Raw genomic sequence first — 25,961 nt, 5'->3', positions numbered from 1 at the left:
GCCTTCCATTCATTTCACCCATGGCGCCTTTCTAATAAGAAGGTTTCGTAACTCTACAACTGCTCCCCTACTGGCTGCAGCAAAGCTGGTGGAAGGCTGCTGTTGCTCATGTTGGGGCCCTTGAGATGCTCGCGGCCGGTGACTTGGGTGCTTGAGCCTGTGAAGGCCCGGCTGTAGACTGCTGCCCCTCGGCTGTTGCCAGGGCAGTCTGGCCCAGCTGATTTCCTGGCACCATAGTTGGTATTGGTTACTGGGGTTACAAAGGAGCAGACGTCCTGGCCTCCGGAGAGAGGACAACACGTACCGCTCCTATCATGTGGGACTCGGGCTCATCACTTCCACTGATCTGGGGGCGAGCAGACTGCAGAAGGTGAGTGACTCCTTGAAAGCCCCTATCTATTCGGTCTACCGGTCTGTCCAAGGCGGACACTTGTCTCTCCAAGGTAGAGCCCAGAGACTGTTGGAGCCTCCACCAAAGGCTGGTGACACTGACTCCCTTTGTGAGGGCCCAGCTGCAGCATCCCTGGAGTTGACCACATTCTCCAGGACAGACTGCAGAGTACTGATGCCATGTAAGATAGCACCACACTGGCTGGAAGCGGACTCCTCCACACTTTCAGCCATAGTGCTGAAACTCCTCATCAGGCCTTCCAATACCTGGCACAACTGCTTGTGTGAGCCCAGCAGTTGGCTAGGGCCTTGAAGTCCTCACCACTGTCCTGCTCTGTAAACCTGTGAGAGGAGTTCACCCTCCAGCGAGCTATCTCCTGGGCTGTCCCTGCCACCAGTACCTGCTGCTGCTCACTGGTCCTGGGTGTTTCAGCACATGCAAATCATCTGCTTCACTATCCAACCCAATATCTTTGCTGGTGCTTGGGAGGGATGGAATGCGTAACATTGCATCCTCAGGAGAATTGTCCTCCTCGGTACCGTCTTCAGGGGGCTGAAAAGGAGCTAGTGGAAAGAGAAAAGGGCCAAGAGTTAGGACTAGCTGATGGCAATCTTGCGAATGCAGCTTGAAGCGGTGAAGCTTACTGAGTATTTGCTGAAGTGAATGAAGAGTTACAGGTAATATACAGATGCCGGCCTCTCCCTCCACCATACTGTTGGCTCTGCCTGATCCGCTGATCTCCAGGGGTTCGTGCTCCATTTGGGTGAGGGCTATAATGTTAGGTGCTCCTTCCCCCAGCCGGGCTCTCCTCTCTGGCAAGTGCTGTCTTGTCCTGCATGAAGAGTGGGTGAGAGTTAGTGAACAGCTGTTGAAAAGAAGTGGAGATGTGTAGACTTGTACATGTAGTGCATGTGTTGAAAGCCAGAGAAGAAGCAAGACAGAATGAGGATGGGGAGGCGATGAATATAAAGCTGTGTGGAGAATGTGAAGTGAGTAAGAATGCTGGAAGGAATTGATGGTTGTGCAAATGGTAGGATGTGAGAAGAGAATGGTGTTAATGTGCAATTTGGTGAGAAATGGAAGAGGTGAGAGTTTGGAATGAGAAAGAGGTGTTGAAGTGTCCCTTGTGCTGAAGGATGTGATGAAATGATTGAGAGTGGTGGGGGAGGAGGTGAAAGGAGTGTTGTCAGATGTTGGTGAGGGCAATGAAGAGTTGTTGCTCTTGCTAGCTCATTGAAACTCTTCCTACACTGAAGCCAGGTCCCTGGGGTGATACTACTGACCCTGACCCTCTCGGCCGTTTCTGTCCAGGCCTGCACCATTGTGGCCCTGGGGATGTTTCTGCGGGTGCTGGGGAAACAGTACCTCACTCCTCCTGACCTCCACCAACAGAACTTCTAGCGAGGCATCAGAAAACTTGGGGGCAGCCCTACAACTCATTTATGGTAACACAATTGGGACCAGCGCTGATGCAACAAAATTCACAGAAGAGAGTGCAACCTCACTTTAAAAAGTGCATTCCCACTTTAAATAAGCCTTGGGAGCCCCATCCGAGATTTGTTCCTTTTCTGTCATGTGTAGGCCTGGAGCAGGAGCCTGCTAGTACTGCCAGTGGTCGAGGACGATACAGCCACACACAGCACCCTGTGTCCCTCTCACTAACATTTTCAAGCACCAGTTACACAACACCCAGAGGATTCAGTTGGTGAGCTTGAGGAAGTAAACACCAGATTAGTCACAATGCCCAGGGGAGAAGGAGGAGGTACAGTAACCTGTTGCCTGAACAGCCACATTGCTTCCATCAATGCCTCCACCCTTCTACTTTGAAAAATACAGCAGCGCAGTGACATTGGGCAGCTGTGTCACGCTCCTGATACTGTTCAGTGGGAAAGGAGGTGAAATTGTTGGCTGTACTGGCCTATGCATCAGTTACTTGCTTGCTACATGTGTGACCAGCTGATACTTTAGATGGTTGCTATGCCAGTCTGGAAGAAAGTGGGGGTAGCAAAGTTCCAGGTGGTGATGACTGGGCCTGCCACCAATGCTCTCTCTCTCTCTCTCTCTCCTGGAAGTTGGCTAATGGGTGACCTTGTGGCTGATGGCACAACTCTGCAACTGGTCTGATGCTGACTTGGCGCATGTGGGTCAGTTGTCCTCAGTCATTGCTCGGTAGGTGTGTCATGGCCAGCAGATTCATAGAATCATACAGCACAGAAGGTGGCTATTCAGCCCCTCGAGCCTGTGATGGCTCTTTGAAAGAGCGATCCAATTAGTCCCACTTTCCCCATAGCCCTGCAAATTTTTCCCCTTCAACTATTCATCCAATTTCCCTTTTGAAAGTTACTGTTACTATTGACTCTGCTTCCACCACCCTTTCAGGCAGTGCATTCCAGATCACAACAACTTGCTGCGTAAAAAACAAAATGGTTGGTGCCATAATAATGGATGTGGGCAGGCTGGCTCTGATGCCTACTGATCTCCCTGTGCTGTCGTCTTTCATCTTTTACCACTTCAACTATGAACTCATGTAATTAGGATTCTTTCAAAACAACCCCCAGAATTGATGCCAATGGACATGGGACTCTGTAGCATGCATCAGATGGGTTGTCACACCCTAAGTTGGTGTGAATGTTTGCATTGTAATAGTTCTTATTTCATGCCAACTCTTTCACCGTTTTCCTGTTCTGCTGAACTCCTGTAAAATTGCAGTGTGCTTTCAATAGTGCCCTGTGCCAAAAAAATGAGCTGAAAACAAAACATGTCAAAAACAATAAAAGCGCAAAAATATAAATGTTATTTTTTTAAAAGGCAGCAAAAAGCCATTTGCAAGAAAAGGAAACATTTTATTAAATAGAACTTTACCTTCAAGAGCTCATTTAAACGTGGAGCTTGTCTTTATGACAACTGTGGACGGGTGAGCTAAGTGCACAGACGGATTTGTCCGGTGAGAAGTTCTAAATTGAAGCTGAAACCAATCAGACCGATGCAAAATGTGGAATGTAACTGGCCTATTTAAAAAAAAAAAGAAACCAGTCTATTTTCTTCAAGTGAAATTCAATGAAGAAACAGCCACATTAAGTTATCAGAAGGTTTTAAAAGTTTGAAACAAAACCAGTAAAATGCTGGAAGCACACAGCAAGTCAGGCAGCAGTAATGGGAAGAGCAGACACGTTGTAACCCTTTCATATAACACTGGCTCCTGAAACGCTAACTTGTCTGCTCTCTCCACAGATACTGATTGACCTGCTGTGTGTTTCCAGCATTGTCCGATTTTGTTTCAGATTTCCAGCCTTGCAGCTTTTTTGTTTTTAGAAGTTTGATTTTTTATTAATAGATCTATGACAGGTGGGGGCAGCTTTTCCTATTCCAGTACCTGGGACTATAGGATTGCAGTGAATACAAGGAAACCTGGCGGGGAGAAGCACAGACCCCAGAGGGAGCCCACCTAATGTTTCTGTCTATTTAAATTAATAGCTGGCTCTTTTAGGGATGGTGCTCAGCCAGTCCAAGTTTCTTGATTTGACTGTGCCGAGGTGATTCAATAGCCCCAGACACAGGGAGAGGACAATCAGTCCCTTCTTTCCTTTGGAAAACCTTATTTAGGAATCAAATCTGATAAGAGTTTAGAGATGAAGGGACAGATTTTCCTCCATAATTCCACTTGATTTTGGGTGAACATGGGGGTGGGCAGGAGAGGAAAATTGGTCTGGGAGCCATTTCATTAGCTGCTGACGCCACCTCTGCGATTTCCTGCTGGATGTGACGTCAGGCATTTTAGTGCATTTTCTGTACACATTTGAGAGATGAGTTGGAGTAACAGATTTAAAGACCGGTCGGTGCTTTCATTTTTGTGGTTATGATATATGGCACGTACAGTGTTGTACATGGCCACTTTATTGTGTACAAACCAATTAGCACTTAGAGTGTCATCGAAGTCAGAATACAAATGAAGCCAGTGTTTTTCTTTGTTACCAATACAGCTCTGCTAATACACACGGTAATACGATACCAGGTGCTTTGGGGCATAATATTGATACAATTGAAATTCCCAATGGTGCATAGTGCATTACTGTTTTGACTTGCAGCCTTCACAAAGTGTTCAACATCATGTAAATTGTCTTGACTGTATATGTATTAAGATCTGATCCTCAGAAGCTAAAACAGTCTTTCACGATACAAATGCTTCAGGTACATAAACTAGCCTCAACAGGTGGATTTGCATGGCTCGGAACATTATGAAGTGCAGTATCCCAGGTGTTGAATGAACTGTGGGAGTCGGTAGTGAATTGCTATTTTGCAGCCTGTTCACATGATTGTAGGCTATTTCCTGTCACACTGTGATATTTTGCATCTATTTTAGGACAGATGAAGTGGGAATGATCATGACCAACTTAGAAAAGGCCAATCAGGTAAGAAAGAAACTGCCTTGAGTCTATAAAATGTCAAGCCTATAAGAGATTTAATTTTTAAAAACGAGCACAATGCTTTAGCAAGTGACATAATTTATTGATTTGTTCAACAAATCCCATAAATCTCTGACCGTCTGTAAAGTGCAGCTTTATGTATTAGTTTCACACGTGTTTACAGTTACGAACTGGTGATGTAAATATTCAAGCATGTTATGTTGTGTATTACTGCACAGCTTCTCCAAGAGCTGCAATATTTCTATACACATTGGAAACCAGCCGAATGAAATTAGTGAGAAAATTCCTGTGTCTCAGTTAACTTGGCGTGAAATTAAATTGCTGCTATGATGAAATCGCGACCAGCTTGTACTGAAAACCTGAGCACATCGCCGAGCCTTCAGCCCAAAAAGAGCAGTGGAATGTGCCTCGGAGCTGGTGCGTCTGGCGGTGGAATAACGAATCGCTACCGATGGACTGCTGCTCATAATCACATCCCACCCACTGCAGTCTCCTCTCTCTCAACTCCTGAAAGTGGTGAGCCATGCTGGAAGAGAGCTCCATGGATGCCAGCAGCCCGCTAGTGTTGCACCTCGTATGGTGAGCCCAGACAGTGAGCTGAGTGTCAGCAAGCCATTCAACCTGAGGTGTAGGGTCGCCAACTCTGGTTGGGCATACGCCTGGAGGTGTCAGCACTTGACATCCCTGTCTCCCACTGCCCCGCCTCCACTATTGGCCTACCAACACATCCATCCTTTGCAATGCACTGCCTGATAGTGGGGTGGATACAGATTCAATAGTAGCCTTCAAAAGGGAATTGGATAAATACTTGAAGGAGAAAAAAATTGCAGGGATATGGGGAAAGAGCGGGGGAGTGGGACTAACTGGATTACTCTTTGAAAGAGCCGGCACAGACTCGATGGGCCGAATGGCCTCCTTCTGTGCTGTGCTATTCTATGATTCTATGATCCTCGCGGTGCACCGCCTTCCCACACCAATCAAGAAGCGAACAGACTTTTCATTACTTGACTGCATGATTCTCAACTTTAGCCAAACAGCCTTTTTCCCCATTTCCAATGCTTTTTTATAACTAATAAGTGAAAGTTTTTTAAAATTCATTTATGGGATGTGGGCGTCGCTGGCAAAGCCAGCATTTATTGGCCCATCCCTAATTGCCCTTGAAAAGGTGGTGGTGGTGAGCCACCTTCTTGAACCGCTGCAGTCCGTGTGGTGAAGGTACTGCCACAGTGCTGCTAGGGAGGGAGTTCCAGGATTTTGACCCAGCGACGATGAAGGAACATGATATAATTCCATGTCAGGATGGTGTGTGACTTGGAGGGGAACTTGGAGGTGATGGTGTTCCCATGCGCCTGCTGCCCTTGTCATTCTAGGTGGTAGATGTCTCGGGTTTGGGAGGTGCTGCCGAAGAAGCCTTGGCGAGTTGCTGCAGTGCATCTTATAGATGGTACACACTGCAGCCACAGTACGCCGGTGGTGGAGAGAGTGAATGTTTAAGGTGGCAGATGGGGTGCCAATCAAGCGGGCTGCTTTGTCCTGGATGGTGTCGAGCTTCTTGAGTGTTGTTGGAGCTGTACTCATCCAGGCAAGTGGAAAGTATTCCATCAGACTTCTGACTTGTGCCTTGTAGATGATGGAAAGGCTTTGGGGAGTCAGGAAGTGAGACACTCGCCGCAGCCACAGTATTTATGTGGCTGGTCCAGTTATGTTTCTGGTCAACGGTGACCCTCCAGGATGTTGATGGTGGGGGATTCGGCGCTGGTAATGCCATTGAATGTCAAGGGGCAGTGATTAGACTCTCGCTTGTTAGAGATAGTCATTGCCTGGCACTTGTATAGCGTGAATGTTACTTGCCATTCATCAGCCCAAGCCTGAATGTCATCCAGGTCTTGCTGCATGCGGGCATGGACTGCTTCATTATCTGAGGAGTTGCGAATGGAACTGAACACTGTGCAATCATCAGCGAACATCCCCATTTCTGACCTTATGATGGAGGGAAGGTCATTGATGAAGCAGCTGAGGATGGTTGAGCCTAGGACACTGCCCTGAGGAACTCCTGCAGCGATGTGCTGGGGCTGTGATGATTGACCTTCAACAACCACAACCATCTTCCTTTGTGCTAGGTATGACTCCAACCAGTGGAGCGTTTTCACCCCTGATTTTGAAAGTGTTCGAAGAAAATCTTTAAAAAGCACACAATTTGTTTAGTGTCCCAATGATTTTTCTCCGGGATAGCTTGTTGCAGTGGTCTGGAGATCAATCTTCAATTCCTGGAGACTCCAGCACAATCTTGGAGGGTTGGCAGGCCTATTGAGGTGGGGGTGGGGGGCTCACAGCAGAGTCTGATCATGCCCTCATTTGATATCCACAGCTGCAACACTCTCCAGCGGGGCTCACTGGATGGTGAGCAGGGATGCTATTTTTGTTTTTTGCTCCCCTCTACACCATAGATTAATTGTAGTGCCACCTCCACCAACATAGGTAGAATCAACTAACTCAGCACTGACAAATCAATGGAGCCCGAGACCTTCCTTGTCTGTATGGCTCAGTATTACATCACGTGATGCATTTAACCACTGAGTCATTGGGATTTGGTGGGGGGGGGTGGAAGGGTTTAATCAAACTTAGTCCATTTCATCAGTCGGTCAGAAGCTCATACAGTATAATTACTTTGTTCCTAAAAAGTTCTCAATATCAACAGTTCCACTGTAGTCCTTAGCAAATAGACAGTAGTAACTGAAGTATAGCTTCTACTAACAGTCTTCAAAGAATCATTAACTGTTTTGAACAGCTCGGTTGTCCTACTGGGAGATAATTTATTAAATCTCAACTGCGCCACTAATGGTTAGAAGAAGCAGACATAATCCAGTTTTATAAGTTTTCTCTTAGATGTAAAATGTATTTGTTCCCAATTAAGCAAACGTGCATGAAAGCATAGTATCGTACGGTGCTGAATTCTTTATTTTGCTATATTGCCGTATTAAGACTGACGTTTTCGATTGCCTTTGAACTTTTCGTGTACATGAAACCCTATAGTTCAGGGCCCACTGTAAATTATGCACTAGCACTGCTTCTTGTTAGCGGTATTGGTCTGAAATGAAATAATTCATAAGTGGAACCGATAGGAGTACGGAGGTTTGGGAAATAAAGAATTGCAAATAGTGTTGGTGAATTTTGCTGTTGGAATTCATTCTCTAATATTAATTTTGTGGCGGGGGTTCATTACAGAGGGCTGAAGCTGCTCGGAGAGAAGTAGAGAGTCTTCGAGAACAGTCTGTAAACAGCTCCAACCATTTGACCTGCCGCTCTCCACGGATTGCCGGTGTGGTAAGGAATTAGGAGTAAATGAGAGGATTATCTATATGATAAACTAGTAAACAACAGCCAGCATGAATTCAGAACAGAAAGATCCTGCCTGACCAACTTTCTCGAGGAAATTACTTCCGAAAAGCATTTGGCAAAGTTCCTCAATGAAAAGCTGGTAGTTAAGCTCAAAGCAGTGGAGATTCAGAGTAAATGCAGAGTGACTGAGAAATCAACTCACTGGTAGAAAGCATCAGGTACTTGTCGGAAGAGTTGTGTCAGATTGCAGGAGGCCGGAGTGAGGGTGCTTCAGAGATCAGTTTAGGGCCCGAATGTTTCTAATATGCATTGAAAGCTTGGATTCAGAAAATTCAATGCAAATTGATCAGATTTACGGCTGATACCAAACTGTAGCAAAGGTAGAGTGGTTTTAATGGGGGATTTTAACTTTCATATAGATTGGGAAAAGCAGACTAGCACCTGTCAGAAAGGTAGTGAATCTCTTGAGTGTGTCCGGGATAGTTTTCTACAACAATATGTCCTAGAGGCAACAAGGGGACCAGCCATATTAGATTTAGTCATGAGTAATGAGCCAGATTTAGTTAACAGCCTAACTGTGCGTGAACATTTATCCAATAGCGATCATAACATGATCAAGTTTAATGTAGCGTTTGAAAGGGAGAAACGCGAAACAGCTACTGAGATTCTAGGCTTGGGTAAGGCCGACTTCAACCGGATGAGGCAGAGACTGCCCTCAGTAAACTGGGCAAATCTGTTAATGGGTAAAACGACAGAAGAAGATCAGTGGGAGATGTTTAAAAAAGAATTTAATGTGTTACAGAACCAGTTTATACCCCTGAGGGGCAAGAACTCTACTTGCCCCAAAAAAGCAGCCATGGACAACTTAAAAAAAGCACAGATCCTGGCGAATGGGAAAGATACAAAGAACAGCAAAGGGTCACAAAACCGATAGTAAGAACGACAAAAAGGGAATATGAAAAGAAACTTGCAAGGGATATCAAAATCAATATGAAGAATTTTTATAGTTACATTTGGAAAAAGATGGTGGTCAGGAGCAATGTTGGTCCCTTAAAAACTGAAAGTGGTGATATTGTCAGTGACGATGAGGAAATGGCGGGCATGTTGAATAATTACTTCGAGTCAGTATTTACAGTAGAAGAAGAGGATAGCAGATGGAAATTCCAAGGAAACTAATATTAAATCGGGAACAGGGACTCAATAAAATTAATGTAAGTAAAATAACAGTAATGAAGAAAATAATGGCACTAAAGAGTGACAAATCCCCAGGACCAGATGGTTTCCATCCCAGGGTTTTAAAGGAAGTAGGTGAGCACATTGCCAATGCCCAAACTATAATCATCCAAAGTTCTCTAGATTCAGGAACCGTCCCTTTTAGATTGGAAAATTGCACGTGCCACTCCGCTTTTTAAGAATGGCAAGAGAGGGAAACCAGGGAATTATAGACCAGTTAGCCTAATATCTGTTGTCGGGAAATTGCTAGAGTCTATAATTAAAGATAGGGTGACTGAACACCTCGAAAATTTTCCGTTCATCAGAGAGAGCCAGCATGGATTTGTGAAAGATAGGTCATGCCTAACAAACCTGACTGAATTTTTTGAAGAGGTGACCAAAGTAGTGGACAGGGGAATGTCTATGGATGTTATTTATATGGACTTCCAGAGGGCATTTGATAAAGTCCTACATAAGAGGCTGTTATCTAAGGTCGAAGCCCACGGAATTGAGGGCAAATTATTGACCTGGTTAGGAAATTGGCTGAGTGGCAGGAGACAGAGAGTGGGGATAATGGGCAGGTACTCATTGGCAGGATGTGACCAGTGGTGTCCCACAGGGATCTGTGTTGGGGCCTCAACTATTCACAATATTTATTAACGACTTAGATGATGGCATAGAAAGTCATATACCCAAATTTGCCGATGACACAAAGATAGGCAGTGTAGATGAAAGCATAAAATTACAACGGGATATTGATAGAATAAGTGAATGGGCAAACTGTGGCAAATGAATTTCAGTGTAAGCAAATGTGAGGTCATACAGTTTGGACCTAAAAAGAATAGAACAGGGTACTTTCTAAATGGTGAAAAGCTAGAAACAGTGGATATCCAAAGAAACTTGGGGGGTTCAGGTACATAGATCATTAAAATGTCATGAACAGCTACAGACAATATAGAAACATAGAAGATAGGAGCAGGAGTAGGCCATTCAGCCTCTCGAGCCTGCTCCGCCATTCAATGCAATCATGGCTGATCATCCAAATTCAGTACCCGGTCCCTGCTTTCTCCCCATACCCCTTGATCACTTTAACCTTAAGAAATATATCCAACTCCTTCTTGAATATATTTAATGAATTGGCCTCTACTGCCTTCTGTGGTAGAGAATTCCACAGGTTCACCACTCTCTGGGTGAAGAAATTCCTCCTCATCTCTGTCCTAAATGGCTTACCCCTTATCCTTAGACTGCGACCCCTGGTTCTGGACTCCCCGACCATCGGGAACATCCTTCCTGCATCTAGTCTGTCCAGTCCTGTCAGAATTTTATAAGTTTCAATGAGATCCCCTCTCATTCTTCTAAACTCCAGCGAGTATAAGCCCAATCGACCCAATCTCTCCTCATACGTCATTCCTGCCATCCCAGGTATCAGCCTGGTGAATCTTAGCTGAACTCCTTCCATGGCAAGAACATCCTTCCTCAGATAAGCCGACCAAAACTGCACACAATACTCAAGATGTGGTCTCACCAAGGCCCTGTACAACTGCAGCAAGACATCCTTGTTCCTGTACTCAAACCCTCTCGCTACGAAGGCCAACATACCATTTGCCTTCTTAACCGCCTGCTGCACCTGCATGCTTACCTTCAGCGACTGGTGCACAAGGACACCCAGGTCTCGTTGCACTTCCCCTACTCCCAATCTATTGCCATTCAGATAATAATCTGCCTTCCTGTTTTTGACACCAAAGTGGATAATCTCACATTCATCCACATTATATTGTATCTGCCATGCTTCTGTCCAATCACCCAACCTGTCCAAATCATCCTGGAGTTTCTCGGCATCCTCCTCACAGCACACACGCCCACCCAGCTTTGTTTCATCTGCAAATTTGGAGATATTACATCTAGTTCCCTTGTCTAGATCATTAATATATATTGTGAATAGCTGGGGTCCAAGGACTGATCCCTGCGGTACCCCACTAGTCACTGCCTGCCACTCGGAAAAAGACCCGTTTATTCCAACTCTTTGCTTTCTGTCTGCCAACCAGTTCTCTATCCAAGTCAATACCTTGCCCCCAATCCCATGTGCCTTAACTTTACACGCTAATCTCTTATGCGGGACCTTATCGAAAGCCTTCTGAAAGTCCAAATACACCACATCCACTGGTTCTCCCTTATCAATTTTACCAGTTACATCCTCAAAAAACTCCAGTAGATTAGTCAAGCACGATTTACCTTTTGTAAATCCATGTCGACTTTGTCCGATCCTGTCACTGTTTTCCAAGTGCTCTGCTATTACATCTTTTATAATGGACTCTAGCATTTTCCCCACTACCGATGTCAGGCTTACCGGTCTGTAATTCCCCGTTTTCTCTCTACCACCTTTTTTGAATAGTGGGGTAACATTAGCTACACTCCAATCCATGGGTACTGTTCCAGATTTCATCGAATATTGGAAGATGATCAGCAATGCATCTACTATTTCTAGGGCCACTTCCTTAAGTAACCTAGGATGTAGATTATCAGGCCCTGGGGATTTATCGGCCTTCAATCCCATCAATTTCCCTAACACCATTTCCCTACAAATACTGATTTCTTTCAGTTCCTCCCTTTCATCAGACCCTATGTTTCCCGACATCTCTGGGAGGTTATTTGTGTCCTCCTTTGTGAAGACAGAACCAAAGTATGTATTTAATTGGTCTGCCATTTCTTTGTTCCCCATTATAAATTCCCCTGATTCTGACTGTAAGGGACCTACGCTTGACTTCACCAATCTTTTTCTCTTCACATATCTATAAAAGCTTTTACAGTCAGTTTTTATGTTCTCAGCAAGCTTACTCTCATATTCTATTTTCCCCTTCTTAATTAATCCCTTTGTCCTCTTTTGCTGAATCCTAAACTGCTCCCAATCCTCAGGTTTACTGCTTTTTCTGGCCAATTTATATGTCCTCTCCTTGGATCTTATGCTATCCCTAATTTCCCTTGTTAGCCACGGTTGAGTCACCTTTTTTGTTTAATTTTTATGCCAAACTGGGATGAACAAATTCTGTAGTTCATCCATGCGATTTTTGAATGTTTGCCATTGCCTATCCACCGACAACCCTTTGAGTGACATTCCCCAATCAACCCTACCCAACTCGCGCCTCAGACCATCGTAGTTTCCTTTATTTAAATTCAGGACCCTAGTCTCTGAGTCAACTACTTCATTCTCCATCTTAATGAAGAATTCGATCATATTATGATCGCTCCGACCCAAGGGGCCTCATACAACAAGATTGCTAATTAATCCTTTCTCGTTACATAATACCCAATCTAAGATGGCCTGATCTCTGGTTGGTTCCTCGATATATTAGTCCAGGAAACCATCCCGTAAACACTCCAGGAATTCCTCCTCCACAGTATTGTTACTAATTTGGTTAGCCCAATCTATAGGTAGATTAAAGTCACCCATGATGACTGCTGAGCCCTTATTGCACGCTTCTCTAATTTCCCTTTTAGTGCCATCCCCAACCTCCGCATTACTGTTTGGAGGTCTATATACCACTCCCACTAATGTTTTCTGCCCCTTGGTATTTCTCAGTTCTACCCATACAGATTCCACATCATCAGAGCTCATATCCTTCCTTACAATTCTGTTAATCCCTTCTTTAACCAGCAATGCTACCCCACCTCCCTTTCCTTTTTGCCTATCTTTCCTGAACATTGAATACCCCTGGATGTTGAGTTCCCAGTCTTGGCCACCCTGGAGCTATGTTTCCGTAATCCCAATCAAATCATATTCGTTTACCTCTATTTGCGCAGCTAATTCATCCACCTTATTACGAATGCTCCTCACATTAAGACACAAAGGCCTAGAAATTCGGTGGCGCCGCTCGCCTGGGCACCGGAATTACCGATCCGGACAGAGCTGCTTGCGCCAGCGCGATATTCAGTTTCAGCGCCCCATACGGAAGCGGCAAAAAAAATGGCCGCCCCGCACCTCCCCTTTAATTAGCGCCACTACCGCCGCAGGTCAGCCCCCCTGAACTGGTCGCAGATTGCGACCAGCGTTACAGCGGGGGGCGCGACCCAATATCGCGATCGGGGCAGTAGCGGGGCGCTGCGCACACTGATGACGTCATCGGTGGCGGCGCAGTGCTACAGGCTAACGCCGCCATTAGCACCCCGCTAAATTTCGCGGGGGGCATGGCCAGTGGCGCTAAAGCCACTAAGTGCCCTCTTTGGGCGCTAACTGGTGGCGCAGCCCACCGAATTTCTAGGCCAAAGCCTTCAGGCTTGTTTTTTTAACGCTCTTAGACCTATTAGAATTATTATTTACTGTGGCCATGTTTGATTTAAACCGTTGATTTCTCTGACTGCCACTTTTGTTTTTCTCCTTCCTATCTTTTGCTTTTATCCTTGTTTCCCTTTCCTCTGTCTCTGTCTCAAAAAGGCTAATGGAATGCTGCCCTTTATATCTAGAGGACTAGAGTACAAGGGGGTAGAAGATATACTGCAACTGTACAAAACCCTAGTTAGATCACGCCTGGAATACTGTGAGCAGTTCTGGGCACCACACCTTAGGAAGGATATATTGGCCTTGGAGGGAGTGCAGCGTAGGTTTACCAGAATGATACCCGGACTTCAATGAGGAGAGATTACACAAATTAGGGTTGTATTCCCTAGAATTTAGAAGATTAAGGGGTGACCTGATCGAGGTTTTCAGGATATTAAGGGGAACAGATAGGGTAGATAGAGAGAAACTATTTCTGCTGTTTGGGGATTCTAGGACTAGGGGGCATAATCTAAAAATTAGAGCCAGACCTTTCAGGAGTGAAATTAGGAAACACTTCTACACACAAAGGGTGGTAGAAGTTTCGAACTCTCTTCTGCAAACTGCAATTGATGCTAGATCAATTGTTAATTTTAAATCGGAGATTGATAGCTTTTTGTTAACCAAAGGTATTAAGGGATATGGGCCAAAGGCGGGTATATGGAGTTAGATCGCAGATCAGCCCTGATCTCATTGAATGGCAGAACAGGCTCGATGGGCTGAATGGCCTACTGCTATGTTCCGAGTCTTATGTTCATTAATAAATAGACATTCTTATTATGAACACAGCTAGCTTTTGCTAGTTACTTTATTGAGCACGTGGACTAGGTACAGTATCTGTAGAGGCTTCCATCTTGACTGCTGCCTTGTGGCTAGCCTAGTGCCTCATGGGTAATGTAGTCTTAATATACATACAGCTGGGTAGTGTAGTCTTATACACACAGCTATATACAGCTCTACGGCTCCACCTAGTGTCCACTATAGAATGACATGTTATTGATCATGACATCCCCCTTTCTTTGAGGTTTAACAAAATCAATATCAATCAACTTTCAAGAAAGCAATAAAGATAATATCAGTAACACTTTTGTTAGTGCTCTATAAACATAAACATTTTCAAAACAGTCAACACATTTTCAAAGCTTTACATTGTACTCAAAGATTAAGTCTATCAGGCTTTTTTACTTCACGTGTGGATCTTCTCAACACGGGTAAGTCTGATGTGTCTTCATGAGATTGTTCTGGCGGTGAATGACAAGATGCAGTTGCGGCATTGTCATCAGTCTGCTCTTGTATAGATCGAGGTCTCCTTGCGATCTTTGCTTGGAGAGGGTTTCAGTGTTTCCTTCACTCTTCATGCCATAACTCTCAATGTAGTCAATGCACTCTCGAAAAACTGCTGGCAGCTGGATCCCATCATACAGCATAGTCCTCTCAGCAGCCTCGGCTAATGGAACACCAAAGATTGGCCTGAGGGAAGAAGGAGTATCCACCGGAACTGCTTCCTGCTCTGGTGCAGGCTTCTTCTTTTTCTTTTTCTCTTTCCACTGCTTAACAACATCTGCTGCGGTTATATCTTTGGACTTTTTCTCCTTGTGTTTTTCCTCTTTGTGCTTTTCTTCCTTTGGCTTCTCTTTGACCTTAAAGTCTTTTTCTTTCTTCTTGGAGAAACTAGGCTTTTTGAAGACATGGATACCCTTTGGCCTTTTCATCCTTGATGGGCTCTCTGCTTCATCACCTGAGTCATCTGGTCTGCTTATGGCACAGTTTATACGGTAGACTCTCTTGACCAGTTCTAAGTCTTCACAAGCTTTGTCACCTAGTATCGAATCAAGTCTTTCAGCCACAACAGAAAACATGAGATGATGCACTTTGTCTTTGACTGTCACTTTAAGTCTGCATACACCTAAGCTATCTATTTTCTGTCCATTATAGCTCTTCAGTAGTACTGACTTTTTCTGTATTTTGGGCTTTTCTTTCATATTTTTTATGTCACTCATACTGATTAAGTTTGCTTTTGCCCCAGTGTCCAGTTTCAATGTAACTAATGCTCCATTTATCTGCAGTGGGATCATCCATTTGTCCACTTTTACTGCATTGACTTTATGTTCAGCATTGTCCATTTCTGAGGGCTGCACATTTTCTGTATCTTTTTTGATATCGTCACATGACACCATTCCTACAAAAAATGTCTCACTTAAATCAGTGTCCTCAATCACATTAACTTGTTGCCCTTTCGTTGTTTTTACTTTTGAAAAGCATTGTTTGGCAAAGTGATTCTTTCCATTACACTTTGTGCACATTTTTCCAAACGCTGGGCATTGTCTTAACTGGTGTTTGTAACCACAGCGTTTACAATTAAAAATTTCACCCTCCGATTGCTTTTCATTTCTGTTCTGCCCATGTTTCTTCCCCTTATAGGACACAGCACCGACAGCAGCATTATCACTCATTACAATCGCATCATTATTGATTTCACTGAAAGTCTTCACGTGCTTTCGAGCTAGCTCGCTGGCTTGGCATATTTTCACTGCATTTTCCAAATTTAGTTCGGTTTCTCTCAACAGACGTTCCCTGACTTTTTTATCATGAATACCAAACACAATCTGGTCACGAATCATGGATGATTTCAGCTCAGAGAAATTACATGTCTGTGCTTTCAGTTTCAGATCAGTTATAAAGCTATCAAAAGTCTCATTTTGTTGCTGTGTCTGAGAACAGAAGATGTATCTTTCATACGTCTCATTCCTTTTGGGAGAGCAATGTGCATCAAATTTTTTTAGCACATCTTCTAATTTTTCTCTGTTCTCCTCTGGATTAAATACAAATGTATTAAATACCTCTATCGCCTGTGGGCCTGCAACCGTAAGCAGCAACGCTATCTTCCTTGCATCTGGCTTCGTACCGAATCCGATGGCAGCAATGTAGAGTTCAAATTGTTGTTTAAAAATCCGCCAATTGTAGTCGACATTTCCCTCGAGATTCAAACGCTCTGGTGGCTTCAAATTCTCCATGTCGCTTTTCACAATTTTCAGCAGATCTTCACCATCCTGGTACCATCTTATGTTCATTAATAACTAGTAGTTTTCATTAAGAACACAGCTAGCTTTTGCTAGTTACTTTATTGAGCACATGTGGACTAGATACAGTATCTGTAGAGGCTTCCATCTTGACTGCTGCCTTGTGGCTAGCCTAGTGCCTCATGGGTAATGTAGTCTTAATATACATACAGCTGGGTAGTGTAGTCTTATACATACAGCTACATACAGCTCTACACAGCTCTATGGCTCCACCTAGTGTCCACTATAGAATGACATGTTATTGATCATTACACCGAGAAGGGACAGTTGATTCTGCAGAGATAGCTTGCAAACGAATTGAACAAAATATGTAAATGAGCAGAGTACTGGCAGATGGAATTTAATGCAGATAAGAGTAAAGTACTGCCTAAAGTAAAGAGAAAAAGTGGGCAACACCTACGGCCCACTCAACATGTCCAACCATTGCAGAGCAGCAATCTGCTCTTCAAACAAGTCAAATGCGAATTTAGGACTGATGTGATGAATTTCTCTCACAGAGAAGGATCAACAGATGAACCGTACATCTAGGTTGGGCAGTGTAGATGAAAACCCAGAAATCATTTCAGAAACAATTAGATGCTGTGATGGGGAAACTATAGGGCCTTTCTGGAAGGATGAATTAAATTGAATGGCCTTGCTCATCTGTATTTGTCATGACCTTGTGACCCAATACTATGCTTTAGTATCTTCTTCTGTGCGATGATAGACAACACTAGCTTGAAAATTATATTTAATATGTATCTGTTCCTAATTAAGTAATGTGATTAAAAGCACAGTAGTCGTGTTTTTTTTGCTGTGTTAAATTGTCTTTCGTTTGGCTCTGAACTTTTCATGTATGTAAGGCCCTACAGCTGGTGTTCTGCCATCATGTGTATAACTAGCGTTGCTTTATGTGGTGCCTACGGTATATTGATCTGAAATTAAAGCTCAGTAATTTCAGACATCTTGGCACTTTATATTCAGTACTGCAGCTTTACCTGAAACACTCCCAACAGACTAAAAATTGGCTCGGTGAAACTCCTTTAACAAATTCATTTGCACACCGAAGCAGACAAACTGTCAACTGTTGCAAATCTTGAAAGAAGGTATTGTAAAAATTGGGGCTTTACTGAAACTTAAGTTGACTGACGAGGACATTATTCTTAGGCTAAAGAGCCAGGGTTGTCAGCTGAAGCCCAGTGTGACTTTGCGTCATGTACTTGACAACAAGTCAGCCTGAGCTTCATCAGCATTCTTCGTCAGACCTAAAAAAAAAAGTGTTAATAACGTGATACGGTGCCAGTTAGCACAGCCTTGTGCTGACAATAAAAATAATTTTAACCCCCCCCCCCCCCCCCAAAAATCATGTTTACAATAACGGACTCTGCTTGGAGTCAGTGACGGTATTTGATTCACATCAAAGCAGCCCCTGGAGTGAATGCCAGGACTGGTTCTTAACAAAAAACCTCTTTCTCTGATGCTGAATTACCTAACACAATACATGTCTGTTTCCTTACATGATTGACTGAACTTAATGTCCTGATTGGTATCCCCAAACTCAGCCCTGACATTCAATAGACCCACTATGGACAATGTATGTGTTTCTCCATTCATTTTACTCTCATAATTTTTATAGCAGAAGAATTCTGTTGCTGATGTAATCTTAAAATAAGCCTTAAAGTGAAATTTCACCTTTAAAGTGGCAGAATTAAACTTTCAAAAGTAGAACTTGGTTTTGGCTTGGACCTGTAATTCTTGTGCGACTTCCCAGTAATTCACAAGAGGGTTGTGCAAGGAGACTTTGTATAAGGCGCTGGAAACCTAAAAGCTTCTTTCCACTCCTACACAGAATCAAGCAGACATTTTGACGTGCCCTGATTCAAGACTGGAGGCAGCACTGGTTGCTAAAGACCGAGAGATTATCCGACTGCTAAGAGAGATTCAACACCTCCAGACTGCACTGCACGAACTCCAGGAGAGTTCAGCAAATCAGATTGCAGAGTTGGAGCAGCAACTAGCACTAAAGACTGAAGCTGTGGAGGTAATGGGACAAGATAGTGCTTATAATAATAAATCTGAACAGTTTTGGCAATTTTCGTATAAGCTACCACAGTTTTTACATGAAATCAAGTTTCAAATAAATGGATGACAAATATCTGCTAACATCATTGTGAACAGTGTTACATGCTGCTGTGAACCACAAGATCAATCCAGACAAATTATTGCCAATTTAAATGATTATCAACAATATGTTGTCAGGTCCTGCTTTCAGTTCCATCAGTGTCAGTCATGTGCTGCCTTGTATAAATCCATAAAAAAGTACTTTGCAGATTTCATCATTTATATCTTTTAATACTTAAGTTAATTTAAAATAAGACTTAATCTTATGTGGCCTCGTTGAGAAGTAATTGTGCTGGCCTGGTTTGACTTCCACTTTCACAGCACTCGAGGGCAAGGTGAAGTAAAACATTTACAGTGAAACTGCTGTTGAGGTTTAGCTATAAATTGCTGCTGTTCTTATCATAGTTTCAAAGTGTCGAGCGCTGTTCTGAATTACTTCTACTTGAAATAAACCCACAGAACAGGTTGATAATAAGATGCAGGACGTGTCAAAACACTGTGCCATGGATTGTCCAGGTGTCAAGGAATCAAGGGGTATGGGGAGAGAGCGGGAATATGGTATTGAGATAGAGGATCAGCCATGATCATATTGAATTGCGGAGCAGGCTCGAAGGGCTGAATGGCCTACTCCTGCTCCTATTTTTCTATGCGATACCACTCAGATTCCGATCTCAGCTGTGTCATCAACATGAGACGCTGAGCAAAGGCCCAACACGTCTTGGAAAGAAAGGGAGAGCAATCATGAAGGGCACAAACTCATTTTCTTTTTTTGGAATGGAACAATATAATTTATTTTCCTACATTTATTTACTTTAGAGGTATTTAGTAAATGTTCTCCCCCACCCCCCACCGCTATCGGTATTTTTTTTAATCCATTTTCTTCAGCCCTATTTAACTCTTGTCAAGTTGGTCGGGTGGGTACACGGGTGGGTACAGTGTATGCTCTCTGTGGGTTCTGTTGTTGGCTGCCATCAGCCACGAACCCCCCCCCCCCAATTCTTCCCTCAATGGCACCCCACCACTCCCTTTGCTATAAGTGATTCGAGAAATAATCCAACTTCTCTTTAAATTTTTCTTAATTTTATAGATGAGCTCTCTTAACAGATAGACATTTGTAATGCGCTCTTAACATTAACTGCAGTATCATTTTCTAACTAATAATTGTGTCCCTTTCTTCAGAAATTAGAACAGAAGTTGTGTGCACAATTAGACTATGAGGAACATAAAACAGAATTAAGGTATGTATTTAAAGTTTGTACGGTAGCCACAAAAATATCCTTTGGATCACAGATGTAAAGCACTGAAGGTGCCATGTGAATACTGTTGTGTGGGGTGGAGTGGAAGAGATGTTTCTCTCCAAGAGTATATATTAGGAAGAAAATGAACGGAAAAGGAGATGTTTTCATTGTCGCTGTCGCACTCTCTACTTCTTTGTGTGTTGCTCATTTCTTCTGAACTCTGCTGCCACTCGTGTTTCACTGTTTTCAGCTCTGCTCCATCCCATAGTTTTCCAAATCTTCCCAAATCTGTTGATTCAGCTTGCTACTCTTCCATTGTTTCTTGGTCTCTTTATCCTCCATTTCCCCACAATTAAAATCATACTGGTTTCCTCTTTCCAAAAAAAAAATTGCCTATATCTAACCTCATACAGGAAACTCTCGATTTACCGGCACCTAAACAACCGGAAATCTCTGTTAACCGGCAAAATTCAGGAGTAGGTTCAGGTAAGTTTTACTTCATATTAGTGGCCGTTCCTGGATCTGTGGCTGTGTAACCGGGGCTCCTACACTTGTTGCTAAGCAACAGGAACACTTGGTCTGTGACCGGAGTTCCTGCACCTGTTGCTAAGCAACAGGGAAGCCTGGATTTGTTGCTGCGTATGGAGCTCTCGCACCTTTTAACTATACCTCTCTGTAATCCGGACTTTTTGATAAACCGGCACCACGCCGGTCCCATCAGTGCCGGATAATAAAGAGTTTCCTGTATTACCAGCATCACACAAGCTAAAATTGTTCATGGTACAAATTCTAGCCGACAAAATCCTCAACAGAAGAGCAAATTCCACAATATATGCATTTATAGACAAGACTTCTAAATAAATGGAATATAAATAAAATCATTTCAAAGTAAAACACTTTCTTCCATTGATGTGTTTTATTGCTCCAACTCAACAAGTAACCAATACTTTCATCTGCAGCATTGGAAATGTTTCTAAACAAATGGTTAGATTTGGGTGAAATGCCAGCTTTTCTGGTTGATCGAGGAATGGCATTGAAGCTACTTGAAGTGATATTCTCGGAATGGATTGTTTCAGCCTCCTGATGAGAGGGTTGTGTGGATACCACATTGAGCAAATGGGTAATGCATTTTAGAACAAAAATCAAACGAGGCAAATAGTCTAGCAGACATGACTAATGAGGCTTATTTTTAATTGGCTTTTATCATCAGTAGGGTGGCTCTGCATCTTGCAACTGCTTGATGATGAGTATTCATTCCTGCTAAACCACCATCCCATCCTGGGCTTCAGTTTGTTTAACAGAAAACCTGCTTTCTTGTTAATTATAGCTGCACCATTTAATCTTTTTAACAACAAAATCAGTCTGAACTGAAGCAGTATACCCATGGGAACACTTCTGGTTAAATAAACTGAAAAAGATTACAGATTTATAAGTTGTCCATATAGATAAACCCAATGTTCTCTTCAATCTGATAATGATAATACAGGAAACTTTCGATTTACCGGCACGGAAATCTCGGTTAACCGGCAAAATTCAGGAGTAGGTTCAGGTAACTTTTATTACTTGCCTTCCTCCATCTGTTGCTGTGCAAGGGTGTGGCTGCAGCTGTTGCTAAGCTACAGAGATGCTTGCAACTTGTGGCCATTGTTTTGAAGCTGCAACAGGGTTTGTTGCTTTATACGGAGCTCTCAGCTCCGTATCTTTTACTATAGCGTTCGGTTATCCGGAATTTTTGATGAACCGGCACCACGTCGGTCCTGTCCGTGCCGGATAAAGAAAAGTTTCCTGTATTTGATCCTCACGGTTTTTACCATTTCAATAATCTCTTCTCTTGAAGGCACAAATTCATGGGATACAGTTCCACAGACACCACCTGCCTTCCAGTGCCTCACTCAAATAGCCAATCTTTGTCTATGAGCCGAAACATAAGAACATAAGAAATAGGAGGAGGAATAGACCATTTGGCCCCTCAAGCTTGCTCCGCCATTCAATAAGGTCATAGCTGATCTTCTACCTCAACTCCACTTTCTTGCACTATCCCCATATCCCTTGATTCCCTTAATATCCAAAAATCTATCGATCACTGTCTTGAATATACTCAACGACAACCCTCTGGGGAAGAGAATTCCAAAGATTCACCACCCTCTGAGTGAAGAAATTTTTCCTCATCTCAGTCCTAAATGGCCGACCCCTTATTCTGACACTGTGACCCCTGGCTCTAGACTCCCCAGCCAGGGGAAACATCCTCCCTGCATCTACCCTGTCAAGTCCTATAAGAATTTTGTATGTTTCAATGAGATCACCTCTCATTCTTCTAAACTCCAGAGAATATAGGCCTAGTCTACTCAATCTCTCCTCATAGGACAATCCCCCCATCCCAGGAATCAGTCTGGTGAACCTTCGTGGCACTCCCTCTATGGCAACTGTATCCTTCCTTAGGTAAAGAGACCAAAGCTGTACACAATACTCCAGCTGTGGTCTCACCAGGGCCCTATATAATTGCAGTAAGACATCTTGGCCTAGAAATTCGGTGGGCTTTGCGCCCAGTTACAGCCCAAAGAGGGCTTCTGCGCCAGTAGGGGTGGTAGCGCTGATTTTGAGAGCCGCGGTAATGGCGGCGGTAGCCGGTAGCGCTGCGCCGGCACCGATGACGTCATCGGTGTGCACAGTGCCCCGGTGCCGCCCCGATACCGTCCCGAACCCCATCTTCAGTTGCCGCTGCCTCCTCCATGGTGGCCGCTAACAACATCGGGAGACCGTGTCCTTACTGCAGCCTTAGCGGGGCGCTTTAAGGTGGAGGTGCGGCCGGCCGCTTTTTCGGCGGCCGCTTGCCCGCACCTCCTTCCCCGGCCTCCTCCTCCACCACCCCCCCCCCCCCCCCGCGGCATTGCCGGCTGGTTTCCGTGGAGCCCGGCACTTCTCCGTTGTGCCGGGCTCTTTTGCCGGCACTCGCGATCGGGGCTCCGGCCGTTGCAGGCACCTCCTCCTTAAGAGAAGGAGGAGGCCTGCAGTACAGCAGCCTGCCGCACCGCATCGGGTGGCGCAGCGGCACCAGGAGCGCTGAAATTCACTTTCAGCGCCCCAAGCGGGGGCGGGCACACCCTGGAACAGCGCCCGGTTCCGCCTTGGGGCACTAAAAGTGAATATGGGACGGGCGCAACTGGCTCCGCGGCCAGCGCAAAATTTTCGGCGCAAACAAGCTGGCGGGGCTATACCCAATTTCTAGGCCCTTTACTCTTATACTCAAATCCTCTTGTAATAAAGGCCAACAAACCATTTGCTTTCCTAATTGCTGTACCTGCATGTTAACATTCAGTGATTCGTATACAAGGACATCCAGGTCCCTCTGAACACCAACATTTCCCAATCTCTCACCATTTAAAAAATACTCTGCTTTTCTATCTTTCCTACCAAAGTGGATAATTCCACATTTCTCCACATTATATTCCATTTGCCATGTTCTTGCCCACTCACTTAACTTGTCTATATCTCCTTGAAGCCTCTTTGCATCCTCCTCACAATTTACATTCCCACCCAGCTTTGTATCATCAGCAAACTTGGATATATTACATTTGGTCCCCTCATCCAAATCATTGATATAGATTGTGAATAGCTGAGGCTCAAGCACTGATCCTTGCGGTATCTCACTAGTTACAGCCTGCCAACCCGAAAATGACCTGTTTATTCCTACTCTCTGTTTTCTGTCTGTTAATCAATCCTTAATCCATGGTAGTATATTACCCCCAATCCCATGAGCCCTAATTTTGTTTAATAACCTCTTGTGTGGCACCTTATCGAATGCCTTCTGAAAATCCAAATACCCCACATCCACTGATTCCCCCTCATCTATTCTGCTAGTTACAGCCTCAAAAAACTCTTAACAGATTCGTCAAATACGATTTCCCTTTCATAAATCCATGTTGACTCTGCCCACTCCTATTACTACTTTCTAAGTGCTCTGTTACAACGTCCTTGTGGTAAACCACTGTTTGTATCCCACTGTGTACATGCCCGGACATGCCTCGGCTGACTCCTCCCACAAGTCCTAGTATAAAGGTGACTGCTCCCCAGCCCTTTGTATTTCTGGACCGGTCGACCACTCGAGGCAGACCTTCATTCTTTTGTTAATAAAAGCCTTTAGTTACTCTCTTAACTCTCAGTCTTTTATGAGTAATTGATAGCGCATCAGTCCTTAATAATAGATTCTAGCATTTTCCCTACTACTGATGTCAGACTAACTGGTCTGTAGTTCCCCGTTTTCTCTCTCCCTCCTTTCTTAAATAGTGGGGTTACATTTTCTACCTTCCAATCCATGGGAACCATTCTAGAATCTATGGAATTTTGGAAAATGACAACCAATGCATCCACTATCTCTATAACCACCTCTTTCAAAACCCTAGGATGTAGGTCATCAGGTCCAGGGGACTTATTGGCTTTCAGTCCCATTAATTTCTCCAGTACTATTTTTTTACGAATACTAATTTCTTTTAGTTCCTCATTCTCGCTAGATCCTTGGTTCTCCACTATTTCCGGGAAGTTTTTTTGCATCTTCTTCCGTGAAGATAGACACAAAGTAGTTGTTTAATTTCTCTGCCATTTCCTTATTCCCCATTATAATTTCTCCTGTCTCAGCCTGTAAGGGGACCCACATTTACATTCGTTAATCTTTCCCTGTTTACGTACCTGTAGAAGTTTTTACAGTCTGTTTTATGTCTCTCGCTAGTTTACTCTCATTCTATTTTCCCTTTCTTTATCAATTTCTTGGTCCTCCTTTGCTGAATTCTAAAATCCTCACAATCCTCAGGCTTACTACTCTTTTTGGCAACATTATAAGCCTCTTCCTTTGATCTAATACTATCATTAACTTCTCTTGTTAGCTACGGTTGGACCACTTTTCCTGTGGGGTTGTTGTGCCTTAAAGGAATGTATATTTGTTGTAAATTATGTATAATTCTTTAAATGATAGCCATTGCTTCTCTACCGTCAAACCTTTTAATGCAGTTTCCCAATCTACCTTAGCCAACTCGCCCCTCATACCGACGTAGTTTGCTTTGTTTAGATTTAAGACCCCAGTTTCGGATTTAACTAAATTACTGTCTAAACAATGATTGTTGGCCCACTGTTTGACCATATGAGCATTGCAGCTGAGCATGATCCTGTCACTATGCAGGATTAACGTTCCAGCAGGGGGACGGTTAATAATCATCAATGGGGAACCCACTCTGGCTGTCCCCCTCCACCGCACCCCGTCTCACTCCCTACCAGCTGAGACCAACTGTTGGGCTACTATTCCTGCTGAAAACACTGATCCTGAAGTCCGAGCAGGTGATGCTGTCTTCATGTGCTGTAGGCTTCGGTAGGATGCACCATATCAGCCAATCTTTCAGCCTGCAAAATGGCTTTGCTGCTGAACTGGATACCACCACGACACGAAGTCACGGGACTAGCATGCAAAATCTTACAAATATTTCTAATGCTGAAAGTTCAACTGGTCAGCCAGCATTTAGTTTTGAACTTTGTACTACTGCTTGTGAACAGCAAAGAATGAGCCCCACATTAATTGTGAAAGATGCAGAGTAAGGACTGTGTTCAACACCATGAGCTCGGACTCAGTTATGATGTTTATAATATTTTCTTTGCAGCATTTTCAAATCAGTGAACCCAGCAGCTGCAGATGGCTCTGCATCCCAGGTAACTGTTTTCCTTTAAAACTAATTTAACCATTACTGCAAAATCCTGTGGTTCAAGGCCTTATATGTCGATTAAAAGTAGCTGCGATATTAATGTGGAACTACATATCTTCATTTCACTAGAATTAGCCAGTCAGTAATAAGCGCCAGAATTCATTCTCCCAAAGGAACTTTATAA

General features: G+C 43.8%; 1 protein-coding gene and 1 pseudogene across 2 annotated transcripts in view; one reads left to right on the top strand and one right to left on the bottom strand.

Moving 5' to 3' along the window:
* Positions 1–25,961, top strand: part of cux2b (cut-like homeobox 2b) — a 328,835-nt gene that overhangs the window by 253,141 nt on the left and 49,733 nt on the right. The window contains exons 9-13 of one of the 2 annotated variants that reach the window (XM_085961568.1): positions 4,752–4,800; positions 8,041–8,139; positions 18,584–18,775; positions 20,035–20,093; positions 25,736–25,784. In XM_085961568.1, the coding sequence (XP_085817694.1) occupies positions 4,752–4,800; positions 8,041–8,139; positions 18,584–18,775; positions 20,035–20,093; positions 25,736–25,784 (448 nt within the window). The remainder of the gene's footprint in view (positions 1–4,751; positions 4,801–8,040; positions 8,140–18,583; positions 18,776–20,034; positions 20,094–25,735; positions 25,785–25,961) is intronic. The other variant, XM_085961567.1, reaches the window with a different exon arrangement.
* LOC147104326 (uncharacterized) lies at positions 10–4,277 on the bottom strand (annotated as a pseudogene).

Source organism: Somniosus microcephalus, chromosome 19 (genome assembly GCF_052327205.1).
Source record: "Somniosus microcephalus isolate GS21.2 chromosome 19, FLI_Smic_1.0, whole genome shotgun sequence".
In the NCBI taxonomy this organism is placed as follows: domain Eukaryota; kingdom Metazoa; phylum Chordata; class Chondrichthyes; order Squaliformes; family Somniosidae; genus Somniosus; species Somniosus microcephalus.
This window is presented reverse-complemented; position numbering and strand designations above follow the sequence as displayed.